The sequence below is a fragment of the Sus scrofa genome, chromosome 14, assembly GCF_000003025.6.
Source record: "Sus scrofa isolate TJ Tabasco breed Duroc chromosome 14, Sscrofa11.1, whole genome shotgun sequence".
In the NCBI taxonomy this organism is placed as follows: Eukaryota; Metazoa; Chordata; class Mammalia; order Artiodactyla; family Suidae; genus Sus; species Sus scrofa.
In genome coordinates, this window is record NC_010456.5 from 72,071,879 (window position 1) to 72,099,800 (window position 27,922).

The window sequence follows — 27,922 nt, forward strand, 5'->3', positions numbered from 1 at the left end:
TTTGCAGTGCGCAGGCCCGTCAGGGGCCGTAAGTGAAGTGTCGCAAAGCTGAAAGAAGGCGGGAGTCCCGATTGCAAACATTGAGGAGACCGAGGCTATAGAGGCCGCTATGGCGGATGCTCCGTGGGTCGAGCTTCGTGAGAAATTCCAGGCCGCACTGGCCCTGTCGCGGGTGGAACTGCATAAAAACCCAGAGAAGGAACCGTACAAGTCCAAATACCACGCTCGGGCGCTGCTGGAAGAGGTTAAGGCCCTTCTGGGCCCCGCGCCTGAGGACGAGGATGACCGGCCTCAGGCCGAGGACAGCTTGGGAACGGGGGACCACACCCTGGGACTGCCGGCTGAATTGGTGGAAGCCGAGGGCCCCATTGCCCTGGGGGCAGTGAGGCGGGCAGTTATTGAGTTTCATCTCGGGGTGAATCACATCGACACGGAGGAGCTGTCGGCGGGGGAGGAGCATCTGGTGAAATGCCTGAGACTACTGCGCAAGTACCGAATGTCGCAAGACTGCGTCTCCCTCTACATCCAAGCTCAGGTGAGAGCGTTCCCCGTCCGCTGCTGTCGTCCGTAGGCGACTTGGTTTAGAGGGGTCCCAGCTCGTGCCAAGACCAAAGGCAAACGTAATAAGACACGATTTGTCTCCGCGTTTTCGAAGCTTCGCGATAAGTGGCTTCCGAACTCCTTCTCCACGCCCATCACCCACTCCACCAGCTTCACTTGCTGCTTCACGTAGTCGTGGTCCCCGCATTGGTTCCCCAGATTCTCCTACATCGTAAATGCTCTTTCCAACTTTTCCCCACCAGTCCGAATCCTGTTCTATTATGAAAAATTCCCAAGTAATTTATGTCTTAATTTAAGGTTTTACGGAAATTGTAAAGAATAACCAGAGTACCTTCTTTTTTTTTTTTTTCCATGTCTTGGGCCGCTCCCGCGGCATATGGAGTTTCCCAGGCTAGGGGTCTAATCGGAGCTGTAGCTGCCAGCCTACGCCAGAGCCACAGCAACGGGAGATCCAAGCCGCGTCTGCAGCCTACACCATAGCTCACGGCAACGCCGGTTCCTTAACCCACTGAGCAAGGCCAAGGATTGAACCCGCAACCTCATGGTTCCTCGTCGGATTTGTTAACCACTGCGCCACAACGGGAGCTCCCAGAGTACCTTCTTAATTTAAAACAAAATATCTAAAATCTTCAGTTTCTGTTCTTTTCAGTCACTTATTTGCTTCCCAGGGAATGCCTGCCCATTCTTCAGAACCCATCTCAAGACTCACCTCATGTTTTTCGTAACGTTTTTTGGATTATTTTGTTCCAAAATGATCTCTTTCTCCTACCTTTGAATTCTTACGATACTTATTGTTTCCCATGTATATGGTACTTGGCTTGTTAAATAAATTTCACATTCTCGTTAGGAACATAACAGTTCAAAATGCAAATGGGTGTGAACTACTTGTGTCAGGTACTTTGCTTAAGTTAACTCATAAACCTTTACAGTTCCTGGTATGTGGGATTCAGAGAATATTTATCATAGTTGATCATATGGTAACTAAATCTCAAAGAGACGCCTCAGAATTAAAAAGGAAATTGTATAGGTTGTATTCTGTTATCATGGCCCCATTAAATTAAAAGCTATGTAATAACAGGAACGAAAAGATGTTGAATTCAAACAATATCTCAATTATTTGAAATTTTCTTTAGCCATTTGGCTTGGCTGCCTAAGATCTCTCTCTTTTTTTTAAAGTCTTTTTTTTTTTTTTAATGGCCGCTCCTGCGGTATATGTAAGTTGCCAGGCTAGAAGTCGAATCAGAGCTACAACTGCCGGCCTACCACAGCCACAGCAACGCCAGATCCAAGCTACATCTGTGGCCCACACCACAGCTCATGGCAATGCTGGATCCCCGACCCACTGAGCAAGTCCAGGGATTGAACCCGAATCCTCATGGATACTGGTCTGATGTGTTTCTGCTGAGCCACAAGGGGAACTCCCAAAATATTATTTTTAGAAATTGCATTCACAAAGAGCAGTATTGGGGTAGTAGAGCTGATAATCTTAGGAGGAGTGATGTACCACATTCCTCAGTGGCAAGATTAAGTATATCACTTTCCTGATACTCATTTATAGGTCTGATGCAATTCCTGCTGAAAGCACAATAGGCTTTTTTCTTGGAACTTGGGAAAGTGAATATGTTTATCTGAAAGAAAAAAGAAAAGTGACCATAAAAATATGAAAAGTAATGAATGCACTGTTGTGGCTCAGTGGGTTGAAGACCGGCATTGTCTCTGTGAGGATGCAAGTTCGATCCCTGGCCTCACTCGGTGGGTTGAGGATCTGGCATTGACACAAGCTGAAGTGTGGGTCACAGATGTGGCTCAGATCCTATGTTGCCATGGCTGTGGTGTAGGTCTCAGCTGCAGCTCCCAATTGACCCCTGGTCCCAAACTTCCATGTGCCGCAGGTGTAGCCCTTAAAAAAAAAAAAGTAATGTGCCAAAACTAGCCTGTGAGTTACAGCAATAGTATCTTAATTAGAGTCTTTGTGCTAGTCTGTTTCTGAACTCTACTCTTCAGTTGGTTTATTCCAATGACATCACCAATCTGTAGTATTTTATTCATTTATTTGCTATTTATGATGAGATTTGATCTAATAATAAAGCAAACTGAAAGAATGAGCTAGAGAAATTATATCAGATTTGCAGCAGAGATTTTATTAAAGGTATTGATTATATTCATTGTCGGAGAAACTGTGAGAAGGTGGATACTGTCCATTAGTATTATTGCTAGTGGAAATATAAATGCATAGAACATTTTTGGAGATAAGTAGGTATCAAAACTCTTGAGTCAAGACTTTGATTTTAAAATTCCACATCAGGGAGTTCCTGTCGTTGTGCAGTGGAAACGAATCTGACTAGGAACCATGAGGTTTTGGGTTCGATCCCTGGCACTGCTCAGTGGGTTAAGGATCCTGCATTGCTGTGGCTGTGGTGTAGACCAGCAGCTACAGTTCCTATTTGACCCCTAGCCTGGGAACTTCCATATTCTGGGTGTGGCCCTAAAAAGACAAAAAAAAAATTTCAGTATTCAAAAGTAATATTGAGACAGGTATGCAAAGGTATGTTAACATAGATGTTTACTACAGCATCATTAATTTTAAAAACAAGAATAGGAGTTCCCGTCGTGGCGCAGTGGTTAACGAATCCGACTAGGAACCATGAGGTTGCGGGTTCGGTTCCTGCCCCTGCTCAGTGGGTGAAGGAACCGGCGTTGCCGTGAGCTGTGGTGTAGGTTGCAGACGCGGCTCGGATCCCGCGTTGCTGTGGCTCTGGCGTAGGCCAGTGGCTACAGCTCCGATTCGACCCCTAGCCCGGGAACCTCCATATGCCGCGGGAGTGGCCCAAATAGCAAAAAGACAAAAAAAAAAACAAAAAACCAAGAATAAACATTAATGAGTAGATATACGGTTAAATAAATACTGCTACATCCAAATAGAAGAACAGTATGAATAATGATTTATATTCGTTAATCAAAAATATTAGTATTAAGAGGAGGGAGAAGATTATAAGGTATATTTGGAGTTATGTAGAGTGGTTCCATTTTGGTAAAAGACTGTGTATGTAGGAGAAGTTTGAAAATATCAGATCCTGGGAGTTTATGAGATTCTGACTGCTTTGTTTCAACCTGGTGTCTCCTTCCTGAGAAACTGGATACACAGGACTTGGACCCACTTAAATTATCAAGGGAGGAGTTCCTGTCATGGCGTAGCAGAAACGAATCAACTAGGAACCCTGAGGTTACAGGTTCCATCGCTGGCCTCTGTCAGTGGGTTAAGGATCTGGCATTGCAGTGAGCTCTGGCGTAGGCTGGCAGCTGCAACTCTGATTCAGCCCCTAACCTGGGAACCTCCATATGCCGCAGGGGCGGCCCTGGAGAGCAAAAAAAAAAAAAAAAATTATCAGGAGAGACTATCTCTTTCTATCCCCTGGGGGGTTCAAGAATGTTTTTTCTCTGGTTTTCTTTCTAGTTTTTGCTGTCAGCAATACGCACTTGCATTATCATCTTGAGTGAAATTTAACTGCTTCACTTTAGTAAAATTACCTAACAAACTAGTAAATTATTCTCCCTACTGCCAGGATACATATGTTTAAGGAGTACCTTTTGTGTGTGTTTATAGCTTTATTGAGGTACAGTTGTCATACAGTAAACTGCACATATCTAAAGTATACAGTTTGGGAAGTTCCCCTTGGGGCTCAGAGGAAACGAATGACTAGCATCCATGAGAACTCAGGTTTGATCCCTGGTCTCACTCGGTGGGTTAAGGATCCGGTGTTGCCATGAGCTGTGGTGTAGGTTGCAGACAGCGGCTCGGATCTGGCGTTCCTGTGGCTGTGGTGTAGGCTGGCAGCTGCAGTTCCCTTTTGACCCCCAGCTTGGGAACCTCCATATGCTGTGGGTGCAGCCCTTAAAGTCAACAACAAAAAAAGTATACAGTTTGATGAATTTTGGCATCTCTGTATACCCATGAAACAGTCACTGCAATCAAGGTAATGAACATATTCGTTACCACTACAAGTTACCTTGAGCCCTTTTATAATCCCTCCTTCCATCCTTTATTCTCTCTCCCTTCTTCTTGCCCTCCTCTCCAGCATTTTCTGTAATTTCGTAATAGAATCGTAAGCTGTGTACTCTTTTTGGTTCTACTTCTTTCGTTCAGCGTCATTATTTCATTGCTGCTCCTGAGATGATAATGTTTTGGGTTTTTTCTTTTACTTTGTTAATATGGTGAGTTACATTGATTTTCCTGTGTTAAACCAGCCTTTCTTTCCCATGATAAACTCCAGTTGGAGTTTTTATAGAGCTAAACCTGGGTAAAATATTATCCTCTCTATATTTTGTTGGACTGAATTTGCTAAAAGTTTGTTAATATTTTTGGTATCTTTATTCATGAAGGTTATCAGTCTATAGTTTTGTTTTCTTGTTATATCTTTGATTTAGTATGAGATGGATAGTGTTCTTTCCACTTCACTTTTCTGGATGAATTTGTGTGGAGTTGGTATTATTTCTTCCTTAAATGTTTGGTAGAATTCACCAGTAGTACTTTTTTTACCTATTTAAATTTTTTCCCCCAACCTATTCTAGTACCCCAAAAGAACATGATTATGCTCTGTGAATGATACAATACTTTTTTTTTTTTTTTTAGCTTTTTTTAGGGCCAAATCCACAGCATATGGAAGTTCCCAGGCTAAGGGTTGAATTGGAGCTGCAGCTGCTGGCCTATACCACAGCCACTGGCCTATACCACAGCCACAGCAACACCAAATCTGAGCCGAGGCTGCAGCCTACACCACAGTTCACAGCAGTGCCAGATCCTTAACCCACTGAACGAGGCCAGGGATCGAACCAACATTTTCTTGGATCCTAGTCGGGTTCGTTAACCGTTGAGCCATGAAGGGAACTACCTGATAAAATACTTTCTGATATAGGATTTATATTTTAAAAGTACTTCATGCAGAATGTCGACAGCCATTACCTCTGTGGAGTAAACACTGAAAAAAAATATTAACACTATTAATTTTGAAAAATCAAAGAAGTTATAGATCCCTTGCACAGTCCTTAACTTCAGGAGCTCAATAGGTTATAATTCAAAAGACAAATCTTATTCATTTCTAGACATACTCTAGGGTGCATACTTGATTTAAGATTTAGCATACACCAGGGTTCTTGTTTTTTGTGATACAGCCTATCCAGAATTTAGCAGGCTAAATGCATCAAAATAGAAAACACGTGGCTAACCAGTTCCTTGTACTAGCTACATCTCTAGTCTGTGTTGCTAGGTACAGTATGCTGGGCTAGGGCTTACTGGTCTCATGGCCAAATGGAGTATCTCAAAGACTGTTGAAAAAAATAAGTTGACCCAGGGAGTGAGAAAAAGTGACATATGGACTCATTTCTAAATTCAAGAAGTGAATATTAAGGGAGATTATATTCTCTGAGGCTGGGAAGGCAGGATAGTCAGTAAATTAGTAGTGGGCCAGAGCCCTTAAAAAGTGATGAAAAAAAAGTATAGAATAGATATATTGTGTGAAGTCATAAGACTAGAGGTCTGTGTTCCAGGGCAGTGATCGTGTCACCTTTAAACTGCAGGATTTCTAAACATTTTTTGTGCCACATGCCCCTTTAACAGTCTGGTGAAGCCTATATTTCAGGAAAGAGAGTAATGATTTTAAATGCATAAAATAGGAGTTCCTGTTGTGGTTCAGTGGTAACAAACCTGACTAGTATCCAAGACAATGCAGGTTTGATCCCTGGCCTCACTCACTGGGTTAAGGATCCAGCATTGCTGTGAGCTGTGGTGTAGGTCACCGATGTAGCTCGGATCCCATGTTGCTGTGGCTGTGTCAAAGGCCAACAGCTGCAACTCTGATTCAACCCCATCTGCTGTAGATACAGCCCTAAAAAGCAAAAAAAAAAACAAAAAAAATCCAAAACAAACAAACAAAAGAATAGAAGTAGAGGGTTGCAAAAGAAACCAATAACAGAAGTTTACAAAAATTTAGAAAAATAAATTTTTTACAAATGTATGATATAGTAACATGTGGTTCCTTATTAACACATTAAATAATAACATCTATGTCTAATAACTTCCATAATTTTAAAGTACTAATGAATATAAATGATATTTTGAGATATCTGCAATTTTAAGTTTTTCACTTCTATATCCATAGGCCACAAAATTCCAGGTTACTATAATGTGGTTGTGTTTTGTTTCCTGCATTCATAATTGAAAAAAAGTGCTAAATTTTATAGGACATGGTGAATATAAGTTTGTAATGTTTTCCCATCCATGTTCATAGACCTTGAATTGTCTTTGTGAGTATCTTGTAGGTCCTAGGACCCCAGGTTGATAATTTGCTTTGGAGCTCCTCTGTGGCTCAGTGGGTCAAGGTCAGGTGTTGTCACTACTGCGTCTCTCAGGTTGCTGCTATGGCGTGGGTTTGATCCTTGGCCCTGGGGACTGGCACATGCCGTGGGCATGGCCAGAAGAAAGAAAAATAAGGAAGAATTTGCTTTAAAAACTTTGTTTCCTGAGGTTCCTGTTGTGGTTCAGCAGGTTAAGAACCTGATACAGGGTCTGTGAGGATGCAGGTTCCATCCCTGGCCTTGCTCACTGGCTTAAGGCCTCAGTGTTGGCTGTGGTGTAGGTGGCGATGTGGCTGGGATCCTGTGTTGCTGTGGCTGTGGTATAGGCTGGCAGCTGCAGCTCAGATTCCAGGTATGGCAATAAAAAGAAACAAAACATTTTTTTCTTTTCCTGTTCTCTTCCCTAGGGGAGTAAGCAAATATGGTAGAAGCCCAGCCTCAGAAGTATCCCTGTGCCTGAAAGACTGTTGAAAGGGTTGGGAGGCAGACTAACCCTGTCGTCTAAAGGGGAGCTGGTCCTCAGTTCTGACCATGTAAACAGGCCTAATTTCCCTTGTGCAGAGCCTAATAAGAGAGTCATGTAGCAGCAAACAAATTGGTTTACTTTTTAAAATGTTATTTAGGGTATAATCCTAAATCTAAGCAACTTCTTAGGGCTTTCATGGTAGCAGCAGGAAGTTGGTCTATGGAAATCAAAAGAAAGTGATCAGTACAAGAAAAGACACTACAAAGGAAGAATATTTTTTATTGATTGGATATAATTATAAGGCTATATTTTTAAGAACTCTAGAAAATACAAAGAAATGTTTGAAATGATAAACATTAGGAGTCTGACTTAACTTCTGAGGAAAGGCATATACCACCTTCAGATTTTCATGTGATAGAATTTGAATTGTTGGAGTTGGAGAGCTCATCTCCCTTGAACTCAGTAGTAACAATTGATTATACTAAGAGGTTTCTGAAGGATATTGTAGATGTTTTGAAAACATTGTAAATTTGTAGCTCATCTTTGTCTCTATATTGGTTATCTATTGCTATGTAACATTGTACCCCAAATTTAGCGGCTTCAAACAGCAAACTTTTGTCATCACAGGAATCCAGGCTTCACTAGTTGCCTCTGACTCAAGGTCTCTTGGCCTGCTGGGGCTGCACCTGAAGGCTCAACTCAGGGAGGATCTGCTTCCAAGCTTGCTCACGTGGTTGTTAGCAGGATTCTGTTCCTCACAGGCTGTTGGGTCTGAGGGCCTTAGTTCCTTGCCGTGGATAGTGATTCTGTCTGTCCATAGGGTGGCTCAGAACATGGCATTTGGCTTCCCTAAGATCAAGTGGAAGGGAGCATCCAAAATGGAACCACAGTGTTTTGTAACCAATCTTGGGAGAGACCTATCACTTTTGCCATAGTTTGTTAGAAGCAAGTCACTAAGTCCAGCCCAGACTTAAGGGGAAGAGATTATACAGGGCATGAACACAAGGAGGCAGGAATCATTGGAGAATCTTAGTGGCTGCCTACCATGCCATAAGGACCTTAGTACTATGAAAAATTAATTATTTGTTTGTTTTTTTGTCTTCTCAGGGCGGTACCAGCAGCATATGGAAGTTCCCAGGCTAGGGGTCTTTGCCACAGCAATACCAGAACCGAGCCACATCTGCAACCTACACCACAACTCATGGCGATGGATCCTTAACCCACTGATCGAGGCCAGGGATTGAACCTGCATCCTCTTGGATACTAGTTGAGTTCATTACTGCTGAGCCATGATGGGAACTCCAATTAATTCATTGTTAATCAAACTGTAGTACTATTGGATAGGTAATTATTAATTTCAAAACTATAAAAACCACTTTTATTGGAACATTTATATTGTCATTATTTCTCTTCTGTTTTCTAGAATAACCTGGGTATCTTGTGGTCCGAAAGAGAAGAAATTGAATCTGCACAAGCTTATCTAGAATCATCAGAAGCTCTGTATAATCAGTATATGAAAGAGGTATGTTACATGTCAGATAAATTTTAATTTTTGATTGAAGCCAGTCAAGAATTGATGTTAAGAATTTCCTTATGGCACACTGGGTTAAAGATCCAGTGTTGTCATTGTAGTGGCTCAGGAACTTCCACATGCCATGGGTGCAGCCAAAAAAAAAAAAAAGGAATTCCTCACTCATATTATAATATGACTTTTCCCAAAGTATACTGATATACTTTGGGACTTCTCTATAGAGCTGCCTGGGTGGTCACCTAATAGCTGAAATTATTATTTGCTTGTTTTTAGGGCCACATCTGTGGCATATGGAAGTTCCCAGGCTAGGGGTAGAATTGGAGCTACAGCTGCCAGCCTACACCATGGCCGCAGCAACGTAGGATCCCAGCGGCATCTGCAACCTACACCACAGCTCAGAGCAAGGCTGGATCCTTAACCTACTGAGCAAGGCCAGGGATCGAACCCTCAACCTCATGTCAGATTTGTTAACCACTGAGCCACAACGGGAACTCCCATTTCTTCCTTTTTTTGACTGGATGATTTTATTTTATGCTTGTGTCCTCTTTTTAGTTTTTGTGAATATATTGTTTGGTTTTGATTTGTGGTTGCCCTGTTTTTCAAGTATGTTAATCTCTTCCTATATCTGCTTGCTTTAGCCTGATAGTCATATAGGCTCAAACATGTTCTAAAAGGAAAAAAAGCCTAGATTTTCTTTTTTCCCCAAAATTTTATGATTTTGGTGTCTTTTTTTTTTTTTTTTTTTTTTTTACATCTTCATGTTTATTCTTTTACTGTTCTTTGTGTTTATCATCACTTACAAATAGGTTTTTTTCTTTTAGATATGTATACTGGCTTATTTAATTGATTACTTTCCAATAGTGATTTTCTCCATCCTGTATCTTCTTAATATTTAGAGGAGACCTTTCAATGTTTCTTTTAGAATGTGGTTAGTACTGCTGTATTCTTTCAGTTTTTGTTGGGGAAATTCTTTATTTCTTCTATTTTAAATGATACTCTTACTGGGTATTTTAGGCTGCAAATTTTTCCCTTTTAGAACTTTGAATATATCTTGCCATCCTCTTCAGGCCTGTAGTGTGTCTGCAGAGAAATCAGCTGATAACTTTCTGGGGGTTCCCTTATAATTTTTTTTCTCTTGCTGCCTTTAGGACCTCTCCTTATTTTTAACTTTTGCCATTTTTATTATGTCCTCCTGTGGGTCTGTTTGGGTTCAACTTTTGGGGGGCCCTCTATGCTTCCTGTATCTTGATATCTGTTTTCTTTAGATTTGGAATGTTTTCAGTCATAATTTCTTCAAATATATTTTCAATCACCTTTTTTCTTCTCCTTTATGGAATTCCTATTATGTGTAGATTGGCCCAATTTATATTATCCCATAGATCTCTTATATTGTTTTCAGGTTTTTTTAATTTGGTTTTCTGTCTGCCATCCTGACTGGGTGATTTCCAATATTCCACTTCCAAGTCATTTATTCATTCCTCTGCATTGTTCATTATGCTCTTCGGTGCCTTTAACTCAGCCCGTGTCTCTGCAAATGAATTTCCTGATTTTTTTTCTTGGCTCCTTATATTTTCTAGTTCCCTTCTAAAGTAATCTGCATTACTCTTCATATCTGCATATCTGGTCTTAATTTTTCATATTTGCTCTTAATTCCTTCAGAATTTTCACAATCTCATTTTTGAACTTGGTATCTGTTAGACTGCAGAGGTCCATTTCATCATTTGCTCCTTCAGGAGAATTCTCCTGTTCTTCTAACTGGGAATGGTTCCTGAGCTTCATTTTGCTTATAGTTTTATTGTGTGAGTTTAGGGAAAACAACTACTGAGTGTTGAGCGCCATTTATATGTGAGAGCACCTCTGGGTAGCTTTTGTGGGCTATTTTGGCATGAGGGCTGCTTTTGTTTTGGATACTTGCTCATTCCTCAGTGTATGCGGGTTGTTATCCCTATGATGGGAGTGTCCTGGGTATAGCCTGTGCATGCTTTCAGGGAGATGGAGGCATTGGGCAGGGCTAGTAGCCAGTGCCTGGTAGCTGGGCCATTGACAGTGGCAAAAGTCCCTGGGGAGGTGGCACAGGCTGCTTCTGGCTCCAGGGCCCTGGGAAGTGGCAGTAATTTTTAGGCAGGTGTAGGCGGCACCCAGAACATTTGGCAGGGTGTGTGCATTCCCAGAGAGTGATAACAATAGGTGGCTCTCAGTTGCAGTGCCCTCCTCTGCACTGACCCCTGAGGTGACTGGGGGCACAGGTGGTACCCATTCATGGACCCCTGGTGGTGGTGGGAGACACCCACCTCTGGAGTCTGAGACAACTGCAGTGGTTTGACCCCGCCACCTGAGAGCCCACACACATGCAGGGGCAGAGAAAGATATTCCTATGGCAGTCCCGCTGCTCCTCTCACTCTCCTCAGCAATGGCACCTTGCTTTTCCTGCAGGGCCAGGCCTGGTTCCCTTGTGGTGCTCTGCTCTCCAGCCTTTGGCATGATGCTCCCTAGCCCCCCAGTCTGTCACCACACAGCCAACTGTAGTCCTCTCCCTGAAACTGACCTCTGGAGCCTGAGTCTGAGTGCCTAGCCTGTGCCTGAGCATCTCAGGCTGTGGTATCCGGGGGCAGTGGTACTGGTGGTCTCTGTGGCTCTGTCTCTGCTTTGCCCTCCTCAGTCCGGCTCCTGCTCTTTTCTCCAAGGCTTTGAGGTCCCTCCGTCTTGGCTGATCTCCCTGTCAGGGAGTCTCCCAGGGTGCAGGTTCCTTTCCTCTTTCATAGCTCCCTCTCAGGAGTGCTGGTCCCATCCTGATTCCTTTTCTTTTTTTTTCCTTTTTTAACCCAGTTATGTGGAGTTTCTTGCCCTTTTTGGAGGTTTAAGTCTTCTGCCAGCATTCAGTAGATGTTCTGTGTGAATTGTTCTACATGTAGATGTTTTTTTTTCATGCCTTTTTGGGATAAGGTGAGTGCCACATATTACTCCTCTGCCATCTTGGTCCTGCCCAGAATATTTAAAACTTTGGTCTTCATTGTCAGTCAGTTTAAACGATATTACTCCAAGGATGTTTACATTTTTGTTATTTGTCATGATTATGTAGGATTTTAAGGGTTTAAAAAAATTTTTTTTTTGGGTCTTTTTAGGGCTACGCCTGCAGCATATGGAAGTTCCCAGGCTAGGGGTTAAATTAGAGCTGCAGCTGCTGGGCTATGCTACAACAACATGGGATCTGAGCCACATCTTTGACCTACAGCACAACTCTCGGCAATGCCAAGAGCCACAGCGGGAACTCCAAAAAGAGCTTTTCTTTACCAGATAAAATTAAGACTTAAAACAATTATACATCTCTAGATGTATGTAGATTTTAAGTATACTTGAAGTTTACCTGCAACAGCATTAAAATCTTAAGTATGAGCTTGTAGGCAAACTCCTTTGTTTGACCCTTTCAAGATTTTTTTGTAAAGAAAACCACTTCTTGGATAACATGAAAGTGAACTAGGAAAAAAATGAAAATTAAAAAATTTTTTTAAAAATTTGATTTCTCTAGTTCTTCCAGAGGAGGGCGCTTGGTGTTTACAGTAAAATTCTAGAGTTTTGTTTTTCTGTTATTCCAGATTGGGAGTCCTCCTCTTGATCCTACTGAGCATTTTCTTTCTGAAGAAGAGAAACTTGCTGAACAAGAGAGATCAAAAAGGTGAGTAGGTATACGGAGTTCCTGTCGTGGCGCAGAGGAAACAAATCCGACTAGGAACCATGAGGTTGTGGGTTCGATCCCTGGCCTTGCTCAGTGGGTTAAGGATCCAGCCTTGCTGTGAACTGTGGTGTAGGTCACAGACACAGCTCAGATCTGGTGTGGCTGTGGTGTAGACTGGCAGCTGTACCTCTGATTCGACCCCTAGCCTGGGAACCTCCATATGCTGTGGGTGTGGCCCTGAAAAGACAGGAAAAAAAAAAAAAAAAAATGATGAGTAGGTGTAGAAATCAGCCTTCACAGGCATTTCCACATTGTGTAGATAAGACGATTGTTCAAAAAAAGCACAGTGTTTTCTCTTTCAAGGCGCTCGGAGGTTATAGAATGTAGATTCTGACATGGATTAAAACCCTCATTTGCCATTTCATAGATGTTCCTCTCTTCAGTCTGAGACTCAGTTTCCTTATCTGTCAGACAGATACTAGTTGGTGGGTCGAGTAAGAGAAACATGCATGAAAGTTCCTTATAAATCATAAACTGTTGTGAAAATGTTTTTCCCTTCATAGATTTGAGAAGGTTTATACTCATAACCTGTATTACCTGGCTCAAGTCTACCAGCACATGGAAATGTTTGAGAAGGCTGCTCATTATTGCCACAGTACCCTAAAACGCCAGCTTGAGCACAACGCATACCATCCTATGGAGTGGGCTATTAATGCTGCTACCTTGTCACAATTTTACATCAATAAGGTAAGCTTCTCAAGATAGTAATCTAACAAAGCTACCAATACTGTAAAAACATAGAACCACAAATACCTTGAAAATGCATCCGTTGAAAACAGCTTGTATTTTATGAACTGGACAGAAAAATGCAGCCCATATCTTTTCTGTAGTAAAGTTTGTAGTTTTTTGTTGCATCAGTCCTTTTGAATATGAAAATAGTTTTTATCATGTCCTACATGTTGCTAGCCCCTAAAGTTTCATGTGGCTTAAGACCAATTCCATTTTGATACAGGCAGCCTATTTTAGTGAGATCTTAAATTGCAGAATTTATCTTGTAGATTTATCTGTATGCAGTGGTAATCTGGTAACTAAAAGAATTTGTCTGAGGAAGTTGACTGTTAAATGTGGGCTTTGGTAAAAGCATGTGATGCATTTTTTTTTTTTTTTTTCTTTTTAGGGCCACACCCACGGCACAAGGGTTCCCAGGCAAGGGGTCTAATTGGAGCTGGAGCTGCCAGCCTACACCACAGCAACATGGGAACGGAGCTACATCTGCCACCTACACCACAGTTCACGGCAACACCAGATCCTTAGCACCCTGAGCAAGGCCAGGGATCAGGGATTGAATCCATATCCTCATAAATACTAGTTGGGTTCATTAATGCTGAGCCACAGCAGGAACTCCTTCAGTTATTCTTTAGAATTAACTCATTTGTACCTTTTCTATGTTGAGAATGTTATTTTTTTTCTGAAGTGTTACACACCCAGGGACAAATTTGAGCTTCTTGATTGTTTTTGCAATTATTCAGAATCATATTGGTGTACTTTTAATTGGCCTTTTTATTCCTTTAGCCCTTAAGAGTTTTAATACTAAAAACATTTTAAAACCATCTTTCCCAGCCAGATTTTTCTGTTAATCTTCAGTAAGATGTTTCAGCCATAGAAATTACTTTTATTTGTATTTGATTCACAAGCCTCTCTGAAATTTTAATAATTCTTTGCTTATCAGAGTCCCTTCTTAGATCTCTGGTTACCTGCTGCTTTATCTTTACTGGGCCTTTATCGTTTTTAAGTTTTTTGTTAGTGCTGGTTCTGTAAATGCGCCCTATGTTTAAAGTATTGTCCCACAGAATTTCATTCAGAAAAGCTATTAGCAAGAGAGAAAGGGCTGTGGTGACTGCAGCATCGCTTCTAGGACTTTGGTCTAAGATCAAGCGTGTAAGTAACGCTACTGCCTATATCAGAGCATTCAGTTAAATCTTAATCTCATGAATCCATTTCATTGTGGTCATCATCAAAAAGTGTTATCTGGTGCTTCTGCTTGTAGCACCTATTTTGTTTTAATAGTTTCCATAGGCCCTTTGTTTTGTTTAGCAACTTTAAAATTACATTTTCAATGTGGTTTTAATTAACACTTAAAACTCCATGGATTCTAATAGTGCTAAGATATCTAGCTATTAAAGTGTAATTAAAAATTTAAAGTTGTTAAGCATTGTTTAATGCAGAGCATGCAGTAAATTTCATGAGTACCTCTCCCACCCCGCACTTTTATTTTTGGCAAAATGTTTATAAATTTTGTTATGACTAGCTAAGTTAGATTGTAAAAAGAATTGAGCTATGTTTTTTTAAAATGCAATTGTCATTTTATATCACTGTCATCTTCATCTGGTTCCATGAGGTTTTGCTACTGAGTGAGTCCTACCTTGCAGGTGCTAAAGTCCCACATTTACCAGCCACCTAGAGGGCACAGGGCACTCACTGTTTTCTAACAGTGGTTGCTTGCAAATAACCAATCGGACAAAGCTGAAGTGATAATGATGGGTAAAGGATTATAGAGCAGCAATTAAAAATTATTTATGTAAACCATAACTTTTGCTTTTTGAGGTTTAACAGTACTGTTTTGATCTGTAGTTACTGCTGGGCTAATGCTATACATGATACCCAGCTATGTTCAAGGTGGCTTCTGAATTTGCCTTAATGGAGAGATACAGTTAATGCTGAGAATTAAAGTCATAGTCATCCATGAAAAATCCTCTTAGCAAAATCAGGTGTTACTAATGTGAAGTAGACATTTAATGAGGGTGGCTTCCAACTAAAAGTTGGACTTTAACTTTGTACTTCTGCTGGGTAGTCCTGTGACTTACATGACACATGTAAAGTGATTAAGTAACACGGAGAGCTTCTTCAGGTGTTTGAGAAGTTTACTATGCTCAGGTTTGAATTATGAAGCCTTCAACTGTGTTAGTAGAGCAATTCCAAAAAGTTTATCTGCGGAAATCTGTTCCCTTCAAACTTGCTGGGAAGCCTCATTATATGTAAGTTCCAAAAATTTTAAAAGACAGGAATTGCTGTCAAAATGTATCCTGTTTGCCTTTGAGTGGTAGGATGTAAAGGGATGTCCAAACCTAAAAAATATTAAAATCTTTAAGTCCTCTGACCAAATGTCAGTGGTCTAAAAATTGATCATGCATAGAACTGGCTATTTAGACTGAACCTAAGTGGACTCTGAGGCAGTTTGGGTCTAGAATGCTAGCCATTCTTATATGCTGATTACTGGAGGAGAGCTAACTTTCCATTAACAGTTGTTTTTCAGCCTGTTTGGATTATTAAGAGTTATTAATAATAAAAAGACTTTGTTATTTTTATGTTTAGGGTAGGGTATTTTTTAACCAGATAATACTATGTCTTATATGCCTTCTTGTCTAGTAGCTATACAGGGTCTCCTTTAGTGGTGGTTTTTACCCAATTTTATAGGTTTTCCCATATTAAGACTTCATATGTGTCTTAAATAAGACTGTGTGATAATTGTATTTATTCTTTTTTCCTCAACAGCAATGCTTTATGGAGGCCAGGCATTGTTTATCAGCTGCTAATGTCATTTTTGGTCAAACTGGAAAGATCTCAACCATGGAAGACAGTAAGTTTATGTGTGCATGTTTCACTGTGTAGTTTTTTTAAATCTTAATTTTGAATTTTAAACTTTAGGAAATTCAAAACCAGAACAAAGAACTACCATATGCTCTTCTAAATTCACAAATTTTTTCTTTGCCTTTGAGGGCTGCACCCGAGACATACGGAAGTTCCCAGGATAGGTGTCCAATTGGAGGTACAGCTGCCAGCCTCTGCCACAGTAATGCCAGATCCGAGTCATGTCTACAACCTGTACCACAGCCCACAGCAATGCCAGATCCTTAACTCACTTAGTATTTGCTTTAGCTGCAGTCACATTTTATTTTTCTTTCTGAACCATTTGAGAGAACATTGCCTTTATCAAGCTCTTTTATCTCTAATACTTGAACGTGTATTTCCTAAAAATATTTTCTTAATCATAGAATAGGAAATGTAACATTGACATAGTTCTTTTGTCTATAATTCATATTTAGGAGTTCCCATTGTGGCTCGTGGCACAGAGGAAACGAATCCGACTAGGAACCATGAGGTTGTGGGTTTGATCCCTGGCCTTGCTCAGTGGGTTAAGGATCTGGCATTGCCGCGAGCTCTGGTGTAATTTGGAGAAGCAGCTGGATCTGGTGTTGGTGTGGCACAGGCTGGCAGTTGTAGCTCCAATTCCACCCCTAGACTGGGAACTTCCATATGCCGTGGGTGCAGCCCTAAAAAACAAAAACAAAATTGTTATTTTCTACTATTACAAAATTAGTAATATGCCTAAATAGGGCCCTTGAGCACATTTTAGTAAGGTATCAATCCAGTAACTTTTGCTTCTAGAACCTAAGGAAGTACCCAGACCCATAAGCCATTTCTGAAAAGGAAAGATGAAGGATTTCCTCTTTAAGTGCAGGTTCCAAAGTATAGTCAATCCTCATTATTTGTTGGATTCCATATTTTTGAATTTGCGTACTTGCTACAATTTACCTGTAACTCCAAAATCAGTACTCAAGGCCCTTCTGTGGTTATTTGCAGACAGAAAAATTTGAGGCATCTGAAGTGCACATCCCTAGCTGAGGCTAAACAAGGCAATGCTCTGCCTTCCCTTTCAGCTCTTATACTATATAAACAGGTATCCTTTTTGCAGTCTATTTAGTGCTACATTTTCCACACTTTTGTGCATTTTGTTGGTGATTTTATTGTTTAAAATGGCCCCCAAGTGTAGTGCTGAGGCGCTGTCTAGTATTCCTAAGCACATGAACGCTGTGATGTGCCTTCTGGAGAAAATACCGTGTTAAGCTAAGCTTCATTCAACCACATGCTGCAGTGCTATTGGCCATGAGTTCAATGCTAATGAATAATTACTTATTAAGGTCTCTTTAAACAGAAATATATGCAAAATATTGATCAGTTGGTGAAAATACTGTGACCAGAAACTCATTGGAACCTATTTCCCCTGGGGAGTGGTGCTTTAGGATTCCCTAATTCAGTGTTCACAGTGACTGGATAGAACCTGACTACCATGAACAATGAAAATCAACTATACACTGTTTCCTTATATGAGGGTCCAGGTAGAAGGTTTTACTATTTGAGATGAAAACCCACTTTTTCTACTGAACCAAATGTTCATCTGAGGGAGACAAACCAACCAGCAGGTGACTTACATCACTGCTGTGCTTCCATGTTGCTTGGAAGGCAAGCGACTTGATTCTCTCCCTGTAGAAACGGGTAGTGCCTGCCGGACTTGGCATGGGTATCATACCTGTGTTGATGATAAAAGGAAGATTAAAGAGGCAGAGGGGTGCACACAGATTCATAGCAATATTGCCTTAAATCTAACATGATGCCTGAAAATGTTACTTATGTTACATGTAAGGATTTTAAAAAAGTACTAGTGAAAAGAGTAACTTAAACCATCCATGAAAAATTTAAAAACTTTTCTTTGCAGAAAGGAATTCCTTCCACAGATGTAACAGTGTTTTGGTAAAACTGAACATGGGACTTATTACAAAATGAAATAATTGGCCTTTTATTGAGCTACCTCCATCATTCTGAATATTATTTTGGGGGATGCTTTCTACCCAAGCCTGTTTTTTTTTCTAAATGGATTTTCTAGGCCTGCTTTTAATTCATGAGAAATCCACTTCAATTTGGATTCTACTGAATTAGCATTTGACAAATGGGTTAGCAGCTATGCTGCCCTTCACCTTGTTCAGCACTGTTTCTTCATTAACAGAGATCAGAGCTTTGGAAAGGTGATAAAAGCAAATGTTGGAACAATTAAGGGAAACTGCTTTCAGTCACCTCCTAAGAATCTATGTATAGACATGTTCTTAAAGTGCTCTAAAAACCTGTTTGAGCAATCCTTTCTCTAATTTGATTAATAATGGTGCTGATTACCCATACGTACCTGGTTCCATGTTCATCTGGGGCATTTTCTCATTAAATCCTTAGAACTAGCTACACTGTCAGATGGTCCCTGTTATCTGCACTTTACAGGTGGGAAAACTGAGCACAGGGTGGTTCAACAACTTGCCCAATGTCATACAGATCATTAGGGACAAAGCTGGCATTCAAACCCCAGCAGATGGTTCCAAGCCTATAACTCATAGTTCCTCTGCTTGAGCCGAACAGCAACTGAACTGACCTTTGCTGCTCTCTGGAGTTGGGTGGGGAAGTCTGAAAATGAAATAAATGGATAAAGATGTACTTATAAACAATGGAATATTAGCCATGAGAAGGAATGAAATAATGCCATTTGCAGCAACATGGATGGACCTAGAGATTATCATACTTAGTGATGTAAGTCAGAAAGAGAAAGACGAATACCATATGATATCACTTATATGTGGAATCTAAAATATGACACAGATGAAGTTCCTGTTGTGGCTCAGTGGTTAATGAATCCGACTAGCATCCATAACGACTCGGGTTCGAATCCTGGCCTCACTTAGTGGGGTAAGGACCCGGTGTTGCCATGAGCTGTGGTGTAGGTCGCAGATGCAGCTGGGATCCTGCATTGCTCTGGCTCTGGTGTAAGCCAGCAACTGTAGCTCTGATTTGACCCCTAGCCTGCAGGCCTCCTTATGCCTCAGGTGCGGCCCTGAAAAGCTAAAAAAAAAAAAAAAAAAAAAAAAAAAAGACATAAATGAACACATCAGCAAAACAGACTCAGACAAAGAGAACAAACTTGTGGTTGCCAATGGGGATGGAAGGATTGGGAGTTTGGGATTAGCAGACGCAAACTAGTGCTTATAGGATGGATGAACAACAAGATCCTACTGTATAGCATGGGGAACTATGTTCAGTATCCTGTGATAAACTATAATGGAAAAGAATATGAAAAAGAACATTTATATGTATAACTGAGTCACTTTGCTCTATAGCAGAAATTAACAACATTGTAAATCAACTATACGTCAATAAAATTGAAAAAACACCCCAGACATCTGTGGTCAATTAATCTTCAACAAAGTAGGCAAGAATATAAAATGAGAAAAAGAGTCTCTTCAGCAAGTGGTGCTGGGAAAACTGGACAGCTGCATGTAAATCAATGAAACTAGAACACACTTTCACACCATGCAGAAAAATAAACTCAAAATAGCTTAAAACTTAGACATAAGACAAGTTACCATAAAACTCCCAGGAGGGAACATAGGCAAAATAAACTAAAAAACAGTGGTTAAAAAATCTTGCTATTTTTGATGACAAGGACCGTCCTTAAGGGCATCATATTAAGTGAAATCAAATAGAAAAAGGCAAATTCAATGTGATTTAACTTATATGTAGAATCTAACAAACAAAAAAGCAGAACTCCCAGATACAGAGCACACATTGGTGTTTGCCAGTGGTGGGAGGTGGGAAAAGTGTGTGAAAGGGGGTCGTAAAACTCAGTCATGGGGATTTCATGTACAGCATGGTGATTATAATTAATGATAATGTACTGATTGCATACTTGAATCTTACAGATTTTTTTTTTTTTTTTTTTTTTTGGTCTTTTTAGGACCGCACCCTCAGCATATGGAGGTTCCCAGGCGAGGGGTCCAGTTGGAGCTGTAGCTGCCGGCCCACGCCAGATCCGAGCCACATCTACAACCTACACCACAGCTCACGGCAATGCCGGATCCTTAGCCCACTGATCGAGGCCAGGGATTGAATCTGCAACCTCATGGTTCCTAGTCAGATTCATTAACCACCGAGTCACGACGGGAACTCCCAGAGTAGATCTTAACACAAGAAAAAACTTTTCTGTATACTAACACATGCTAACTAGACTTACTGTGGTGATCATTTTGCAATATTTAGATATCAGATCATTTTGTTACATACCTGAAACTGATAATGTGATATGCCACAGTTATCTCAACCTAAAAACTGTATTAGGGAGGAGTTCCTGTCCTGGTGCAGCGGAAATGAATCCAACTAGGAACCATGAGGTTGTGGGTTCGATCCCTGGCCTCCCTCAGTGGGTTAAGGATCCAGCGTTGTTGTGAGCTGTGGTGTAGGTTGAAGATGCAGCTTGAATGTGGTGTTGCTGTGGCTGTGGTGTAGGCCGACAGCTACAGCTCCAATTAGACCCTAGCCTGGAAATCTCTATATGTGTGGGTACGGCCCTAAAAAGGCAAACAAAAACAATTCCTCCCAAACCAGAAAACACTGCATTAGTTTCTAATGAGTTTTGTAGTGAAGTGACAGTTTATCATTAGGGATCAGGATACAGAGGGTAAAGTTCACGTGGTGTGGCAGCAGTAACAAACCTGACTAGTATCCGTGAGGTTGCGGGTTCAATCCCTGACCTTGCTCAGTGGGTTAAGGATCTGGGGTTGCAGTGAGCCTTGGTGTAGGTCCCAAGTTGCTGTGGTGTAGGCTGGCAGCTGTAGCTATTGATTTGATCCCAGCCTGGGAATTTCTGTATGCGGCAGGTCTGGCCCTAAAAAAAAAAAAAAACAAAAAAAAAAAACAAAACAAAAAAAAATACAGAGGGTATGGTGAGTTAGAGCAATGTGTATTGTATTATCAAATTAGTTTTGTTCCCTTTATTACATTGAATTGTGATTGGTTGAAGTCTGAAAGGCACTTGTTCAAAAAAAAGTTAATAAAAACTAAACTTCTAGTGATGTTTTTACTCTTTAGCTAAAAAAAAAAAAAAAAAATTGACAATATCCAATATTTTAAAAATGCCTTTATTGACCTACCTCCTATCCTGTTGGTTAGAGTATTTGTTGAAAATAATTTGGCAATAAGTATCAAACATTTTCTTTTTTCTTTTTTGACCACCCCACAGCATATGGAGTTCCTGGGCCAAGGATCACATCCGAGCTGCAGCTGTGACTTAAGCCACAGCTGCAGCAATGCCGGATCCCCAATCCATTGTGTTGCGCCAGGGATCAAACCTGCATCCCAGTGGTCCCAAGATGCTACCCATCCCATTGCACCACAGTGGGAACTCCTCAGCATCAAGAGCTTTTAAAGTGGTGTAAACTCTGACCTAATAAATTCCACTTCTAGGAATTTGTCCTAAAGAAGTAATCTAAAATCCAGATTTATGTACAGAGATCTTCCTGTTTTAGAATTGTTTGTAATAGAGGGATTGGAACTTTATTAGAAGAGCCCAGTATTACAAGAATGATTAGATAGCATATGGGACCTCTATTTAAATTGTGTATAATGCTATACCTTAAAAAATGATGTTAAAGAGTTAATAATGATATGGGTAAAGTGAGTTAAAAGGAGCCAGCATTGCTGCAGCTGTGGTGTAGGTCACAGCTGTGACTTGGATCTGATGCCTGGCCTGGGAACTCCATACGCTACAGAGTGGCCAAAAAAGGAAAAAAAACAGTGACTGCCTCTCAGTGATAGGAATTTTGGGTATTTTTTCCCCACTGTTTCATTGAGGACCTGTTACTTTTATAATCAGGAAAAAGTGATATGAAAAGAATGCAGTATACAATGAAAATTATAGTTGTGACTATTAATACAAATCGCATTATATCACTTTAGCTACTGAAGCTGAAGGAGATGTGCCAGAGCTTTATCATCAAAGAAAAGGAGAAATAGCAAGATGCTGGATCAAATATTGTTTGACTCTCATGCAGAATGCCCAACTTTCCATGCAGGTAATACGGTCAAAACTGGTCTTTTCTTTCTTAAATCAGGAGGCTGTAAGTAAAAGCTTAAAATGTGGAGTATGCTCTTTGGACTTACTGCATGTTTATTATTCAAGGCATGCAGAATGTTCTCATAAATATTAATTTCTTGCCCTCCCCATCTCTACTTCTCAAATCTTACTCATCAGTCAAGGCCTCTCTCAAATAATAGCTCTTCTTCCAAGACTTTTCGTTTGGATGGAGCATAAGCTCCAAGAGAGGTAGAGTCTGCCTCATACTCATAATTATCTCCAGACACAACAGAAATTGTTGAATGTATAAGTTCTTCATTCCCTTCTGATGTCTTCTCCCTCCTTTAAACTCCATGAGTCACTTGAAATTCTGCTTTGAATTTTCCCTATTCAGATTCTTATCTTATTCCTTTATGTCTTTTTAGACTGTGAGCAACTTGATGGCAAGATACAATTCCTACTAATCTTTATGTAATTTATACAATATGTGTATAAAAATATATAATTATGTCTGGAATCAGCCCTGCTAGTTTGTAGCTGTGTATTCATGGTAATTAACTTCTCTGTGCCTCAGTTTCCTCACAAGTAAGATGGAGGCAATAATAGTACTTTACTTAATAGTGTTGCTGTCAGAGTTAAAGATATAGGAACCTCCTGTGTGGTGCAGTGGGTTAAGGATCCAGCATTGCTGTAACTGCAGCACGGGTTCAATCCTTGTCCCCATGCTGCAGGTGCAGCCAAAACTCCAAAAACAAAGAAACAGAGTTAAACATAAAGGGCCCAGAAGAATGCTAAATCCTCATATAAATGTTAACTAGCATTGCGGACTTCATTATTACTACTAATCCATACTTAATGAATCCTGGTTCCTAACTGGGAAAACTACAGAGGAAAATAATCATGTGGATACAGTATACTAAGTGTAGATACATAGAAGACTTTCCTGGAGGAGTATTTTGCTTCTTTTCTGTTTGTGTGCATTAAAGTGTAATCATTTTTACTAGTAAATAATACAGAACCTTGTGAAACTACTAAACAAAATAAAGCCAAACAGACCCCCTGAAGAGGGGTCTTTCGAAGATGAGAGCACTTCAGAGGTGGAGGATAAAGATGAGGCCTATTTGGAAAACAAAGAAGTGAGGAGAAAAACTAGGGAGTTTTATGTCTAGAGAAGTGGCAACCAAGAAAGCTTGTCACCTTTCTTCTGCTCAGAAAGCAGGATAGAAGCATGTAAACAAGCAACCTGGAAGCAAATTAAGTAAACAAGATTTGGAGACTTTTGGCCTGCATTTACAGTAATTGTGTCAAGCAAAACACCTGGTGGTTTAACTCTTACCCTTCCTTTAGTTGATATTTTCCAGAGTGGGCACTAGAACTTATCACCTCCTTAGTTGCTATGCTGTTAAATTACTCAGATTTTCCTTTATCTGGATTTGTTACTTTAACTTCATCTTTTCATCATCTGTTTACCTGAAAGCTTAGTAACACATACAAATTTAAGTATTTATTTCAGCCAGCTAATCATTGTACTATGATGACAAAGATAGAGCTGCTTTTTTACTTCATATGAAAATACACCTTGGGTAAGTTCCACAAAGGAGAGACACAGGATACGAGAAGTCTTAATAGAAGGAGGTGACATCTGAGGAAGCTCTGGGAATGAATAGGAATTACCTAGACCTGAGAAAAAGAAGGCACGGCATTCCAAGGAGCTGAAACAGCATGTTTAAAATTTAAAAGTTCTATGGCATAGGGAGCAGGCACATGTTAGAAGGGAAGGAACAAAGGCCTCTGAGGCTGGAGCAGAGTGAGAGAGCATGTGATATGATAGAGTTAGAAAGGGGCTGGAGCAGGCAGGGCCTTGATGAATGGAAACCTTGAGGGGCTGACCGATCACTTAGGTAGCAGAATGGAGAATGAATTGAGGGAAGGCAAGAGTGGATGAGGGAGACGATTTGAAGACCATGGGAACAGCTCAGGTGAGATGTGAAAGGAGCTTGGTCTAGGATGGTGGCCGAAGAGATGGAGGGGGAAAAAGTGGATTCGAGAGTTATTTAGGAGGCAACACGTAAAGGACTTGGTGATGGATTGCAAGTGTGACGTCAAGGGGGAGCCTGAGATTCCTTGGTTGCTGGCTGTCCAGATCAATGGAGTGTCCTGCATGAAAACATTAGGATAGGAACCTGTTTGCTGAAGAATAAGAGTTCCATTGTGGATGTGTTGAAGATGAGGTGTCTGAGCCTTCTGAGAGGAGACGTCATATGAGGAGCTATAGTTGTGGGTCTGGAGCTGAGGTCTGGATGGTACCAGCTACATATTATAAATTTAACTTTTCTAGTGGCTACATTAGAAAAGAAGAAAAGCAGATGAAATTTATATTTTTTAACACAGATTATAAGAAATTGTCATTTCTGTGTGTCATCAATACTAAAAAGTTATGGAGTGATTTTAAATTATTTTGTACCAAGTCTTGGAGATTGGGCATGTATTATTTTACATAGACTGATCACATCTCAGTTCGGATGTTTCAGATGCTCAGTAGCCGTCCACATATGGCAGAGGGCTACTGTTTTGAACAATACAGGTCTAGAGAGAAGTGTTAAATGAAAAGAAGGCCTTGGGGCTGAGCACTGAGGGAATCTGAGGTTTAATTTTACTGTCCATGAGGAAGAGAATGAACTTGCTCTCTTGAACCATCTTAGAATCCTCTCTCCCTCTATTTCTTCCTTCCTTCCCCAGGAGGTAGGGGAGAGAAACTATGAAGGCAGATTTAACTCTCATCTAAAGAAGAAAAAAAAAAAAAGAAAAGTTCCTGTTGTGGCTCAGTGGAAACAAATCCGACTAGTGTCTGTTGGGACACAGGTTCCATCCCTGGCCTCACTGAGTGGGTTAAGGATCTGGCATTGCTTCAAGCTGTGGTGTAGGTTGCAGACACGGCTTGGATCCTGTGTTGTGACATAGGCTGGCAGCTGCAGCTCTAATTTAACTCCTAACCTGGGAACTTCCATTTGCCTCGGTTTTGGCCCTAAAAAGACAAAAAAAAAAAAAAAAAAAAAGGATTTAACTCCATATTTTTTAGTGTCTTTAAGAGACCCAAAGCATTTCTCTGTATTTCACTAAATAACTTGTCATAGCAGAAAGCATCATGTTGTTAATCTTTTTTTTTTTTTTGGCCATGCAGATCCCTGGCTCTTGGCACATGGAAGTTCCTGGGCCAGAGATTGAACCTGTGCCACGGCAGTGACAATGCCAGATCCTTAACCCACTGGGCCACAAGGGAACTCATGTTGTTAATGGCGTTTCTGTGTAGTGTTTTAGTGTGTAGATTTCAGTCCTACTCTAATATTAAACTACATTACGGATTATATGGGTATAATGTTTCACAGCTCTTACAGTTCTCTCATATGCATTTATATTAGCGAATGAATAACTGAGTTAGTTTCCCAAAGAATAAAAGAGTAAACAGGTTATCCTATTTTTTCCTAGTCTCTTTCATTTTTAATATAATTGGCTGAGAAATAAGAATTTTCTTGTCTTTACTCTTAAGTTTGCTTTGGTATTGACAGCATGAGATCAGTGTCCCCCTTAACCATAATTTTTTTTTTCTTTCAGGACAACATAGGAGAGCTTGATCTTGATAAACAATCTGAACTTAGAGCTTTAAGGAAAAAAGAACTAGATGAGGAAGAAAGTGTTAGGAAAAAAGCTGTGCAGTTTGGAACCGGTGAACTGTGTGATGCCATCTCTGCAGTGGAAGAGAAAGTCAGCTACTTGAGACCTTTAGATTTTGAAGAAGCCAGAGAGCTTTTCTTAACGGGTCAGCATTATGTTTTTGAGGCAAAAGAGTTCTTTCAGATCGATGGTTATGTCACTGACCATATTGAAGTTGTCCAAGACCACAGTGCCCTATTTAAGGTGCTTGCATTCTTTGAAACTGACATGGAGAGACGGTGCAAGATGCATAAACGTAGAATAGCCATGCTAGAGCCCCTAATTGTGGACCTGAATCCACAGTATTATCTGTTGGTCAACAGGCAGATTCAGTTTGAAATTGCACATGCTTACTATGATATGATGGATTTGAAGGTTGCCATAGCTGACAAGCTGAGGGATCCTGACTCACACATCGTAAAAAAAATCAATAATCTTAATAAGTCAGCATTGAAATACTACCAGCTCTTCTTAGACTCCCTGAGAGACCCAAATAAAGTATTTCCTGAGCACATAGGGGAAGATGTCCTTCGCCCTGCCATGTTAGCTAAGTTTCGAGTTGCCCGTCTCTATGGCAAAATCATCACTGCAGATCCCAAGAAAGAGCTAGAAAATTTGGCAACATCATTAGAACATTATAAATTTATTGTTGACTACTGCGAGAGGCACCCTGAAGCTGCCCAAGAAATAGAAGTTGAGCTAGAACTTAGCAAAGAAATGGTAAGTCTTCTTCCAACAAAAATGGAGAGGTTCAGAACCAAGATGGCCCTGACTTAATACTCCTCGTTTTTAATGACAGAAAATGTGCAATATTGAATTTTTTCTCCTTAGTCAAACAGGCCCAATTCCATTGTGATGTTTACCTTTATAGCCATATGAGTGCGACTGGAACTTGAGATGCAGTCAGACCTTTGTTAGGACCTTCATCAACATAACTATTAATTTATACCTAATTATGTACATAAATTGCCTCGTTAAAGGGACATGTGATTGAATATTTTAGACTGCTTGTTGCCTATTTAAACCTTTTCTGCCTCAGTTTCTAAAAGTGGTTCTTTGTTGGTTAATACTTGATGGATTTATTAAGAGGAAAAATGCTGGGTAATATACCTGGGAGGCAAGCTGTTACTAGATTAAATTTGAAAAAGTAACTTCGTGTAGTTATTCTTCCAGAAATACTCAATTTCCTAAATTCCTAATGTTTCCTTTCTGAAAATATTAAAAAAAAACTAAGTTATGTTGTATAGTACCATAGTTTGTTTCCTTATACAAGAAAAAGGCCTTGTCGGAAATATAATAAATGGACTTGTTTCGCTAATAAAAGCTTCCATGTATTCTTTTGTTTTCTTGTAAGAATTGGTTTATTTTTGATACTTCAAAAAGGTATTGCCTTATTTGAAGCCAGAGAAGAATATTTCTTTAGTAACACTGCACAGAGAGAAAACATTAAAAGCTCATTCATTGACCATACTTATTGTGATCCTACTGTGTGCTAGAAAAATCTTATTGGCTGCAGTTTCTCAGAGAATCCTGGTATATCAGTAACCTTTAAGCACTGTTGAAATAAAGATATGAACTTCATAATAACATTGTAAATACATATAATTTTAACAGATGCACAGTTGAAATGGAGTCCCTATCCAGTGCAAAAATCAGGATTAATTGTACAGTTTGATATAGAGAGTAGCTCTGTATGTTGGCTTCAGAAAGCTTAGAACTAGGTCAGCTCTGAGATTCTGTAAATTTATGTTATTTATGTTACTTCCATAACATTTATGTATGTATTATGTATGTGATAAATACCTTGCTTTTCCTTTGAGATCAGTTTGCCAGAAAAAAATCTTTGGGTATAATAGTAATGTGTAACTCACTCATTATTTAACATTTATTAAATGTCTTCCATGG

General features: G+C 40.2%; 1 protein-coding gene across 1 annotated transcript; it reads left to right on the plus strand.

Moving 5' to 3' along the window:
* On the plus strand, nucleotides 1-27,922 carry KIF1BP (KIF1 binding protein). Its single transcript, XM_001928810.7, has 7 exons — nucleotides 1-535; nucleotides 8,802-8,900; nucleotides 12,503-12,582; nucleotides 13,146-13,329; nucleotides 16,135-16,219; nucleotides 22,189-22,304; nucleotides 25,919-27,922. Exons 1-7 carry the CDS (start codon nucleotides 110-112, stop codon nucleotides 26,792-26,794), a joined length of 1,866 nt encoding a protein of 621 aa, XP_001928845.3. The 5' UTR covers nucleotides 1-109; the 3' UTR covers nucleotides 26,795-27,922.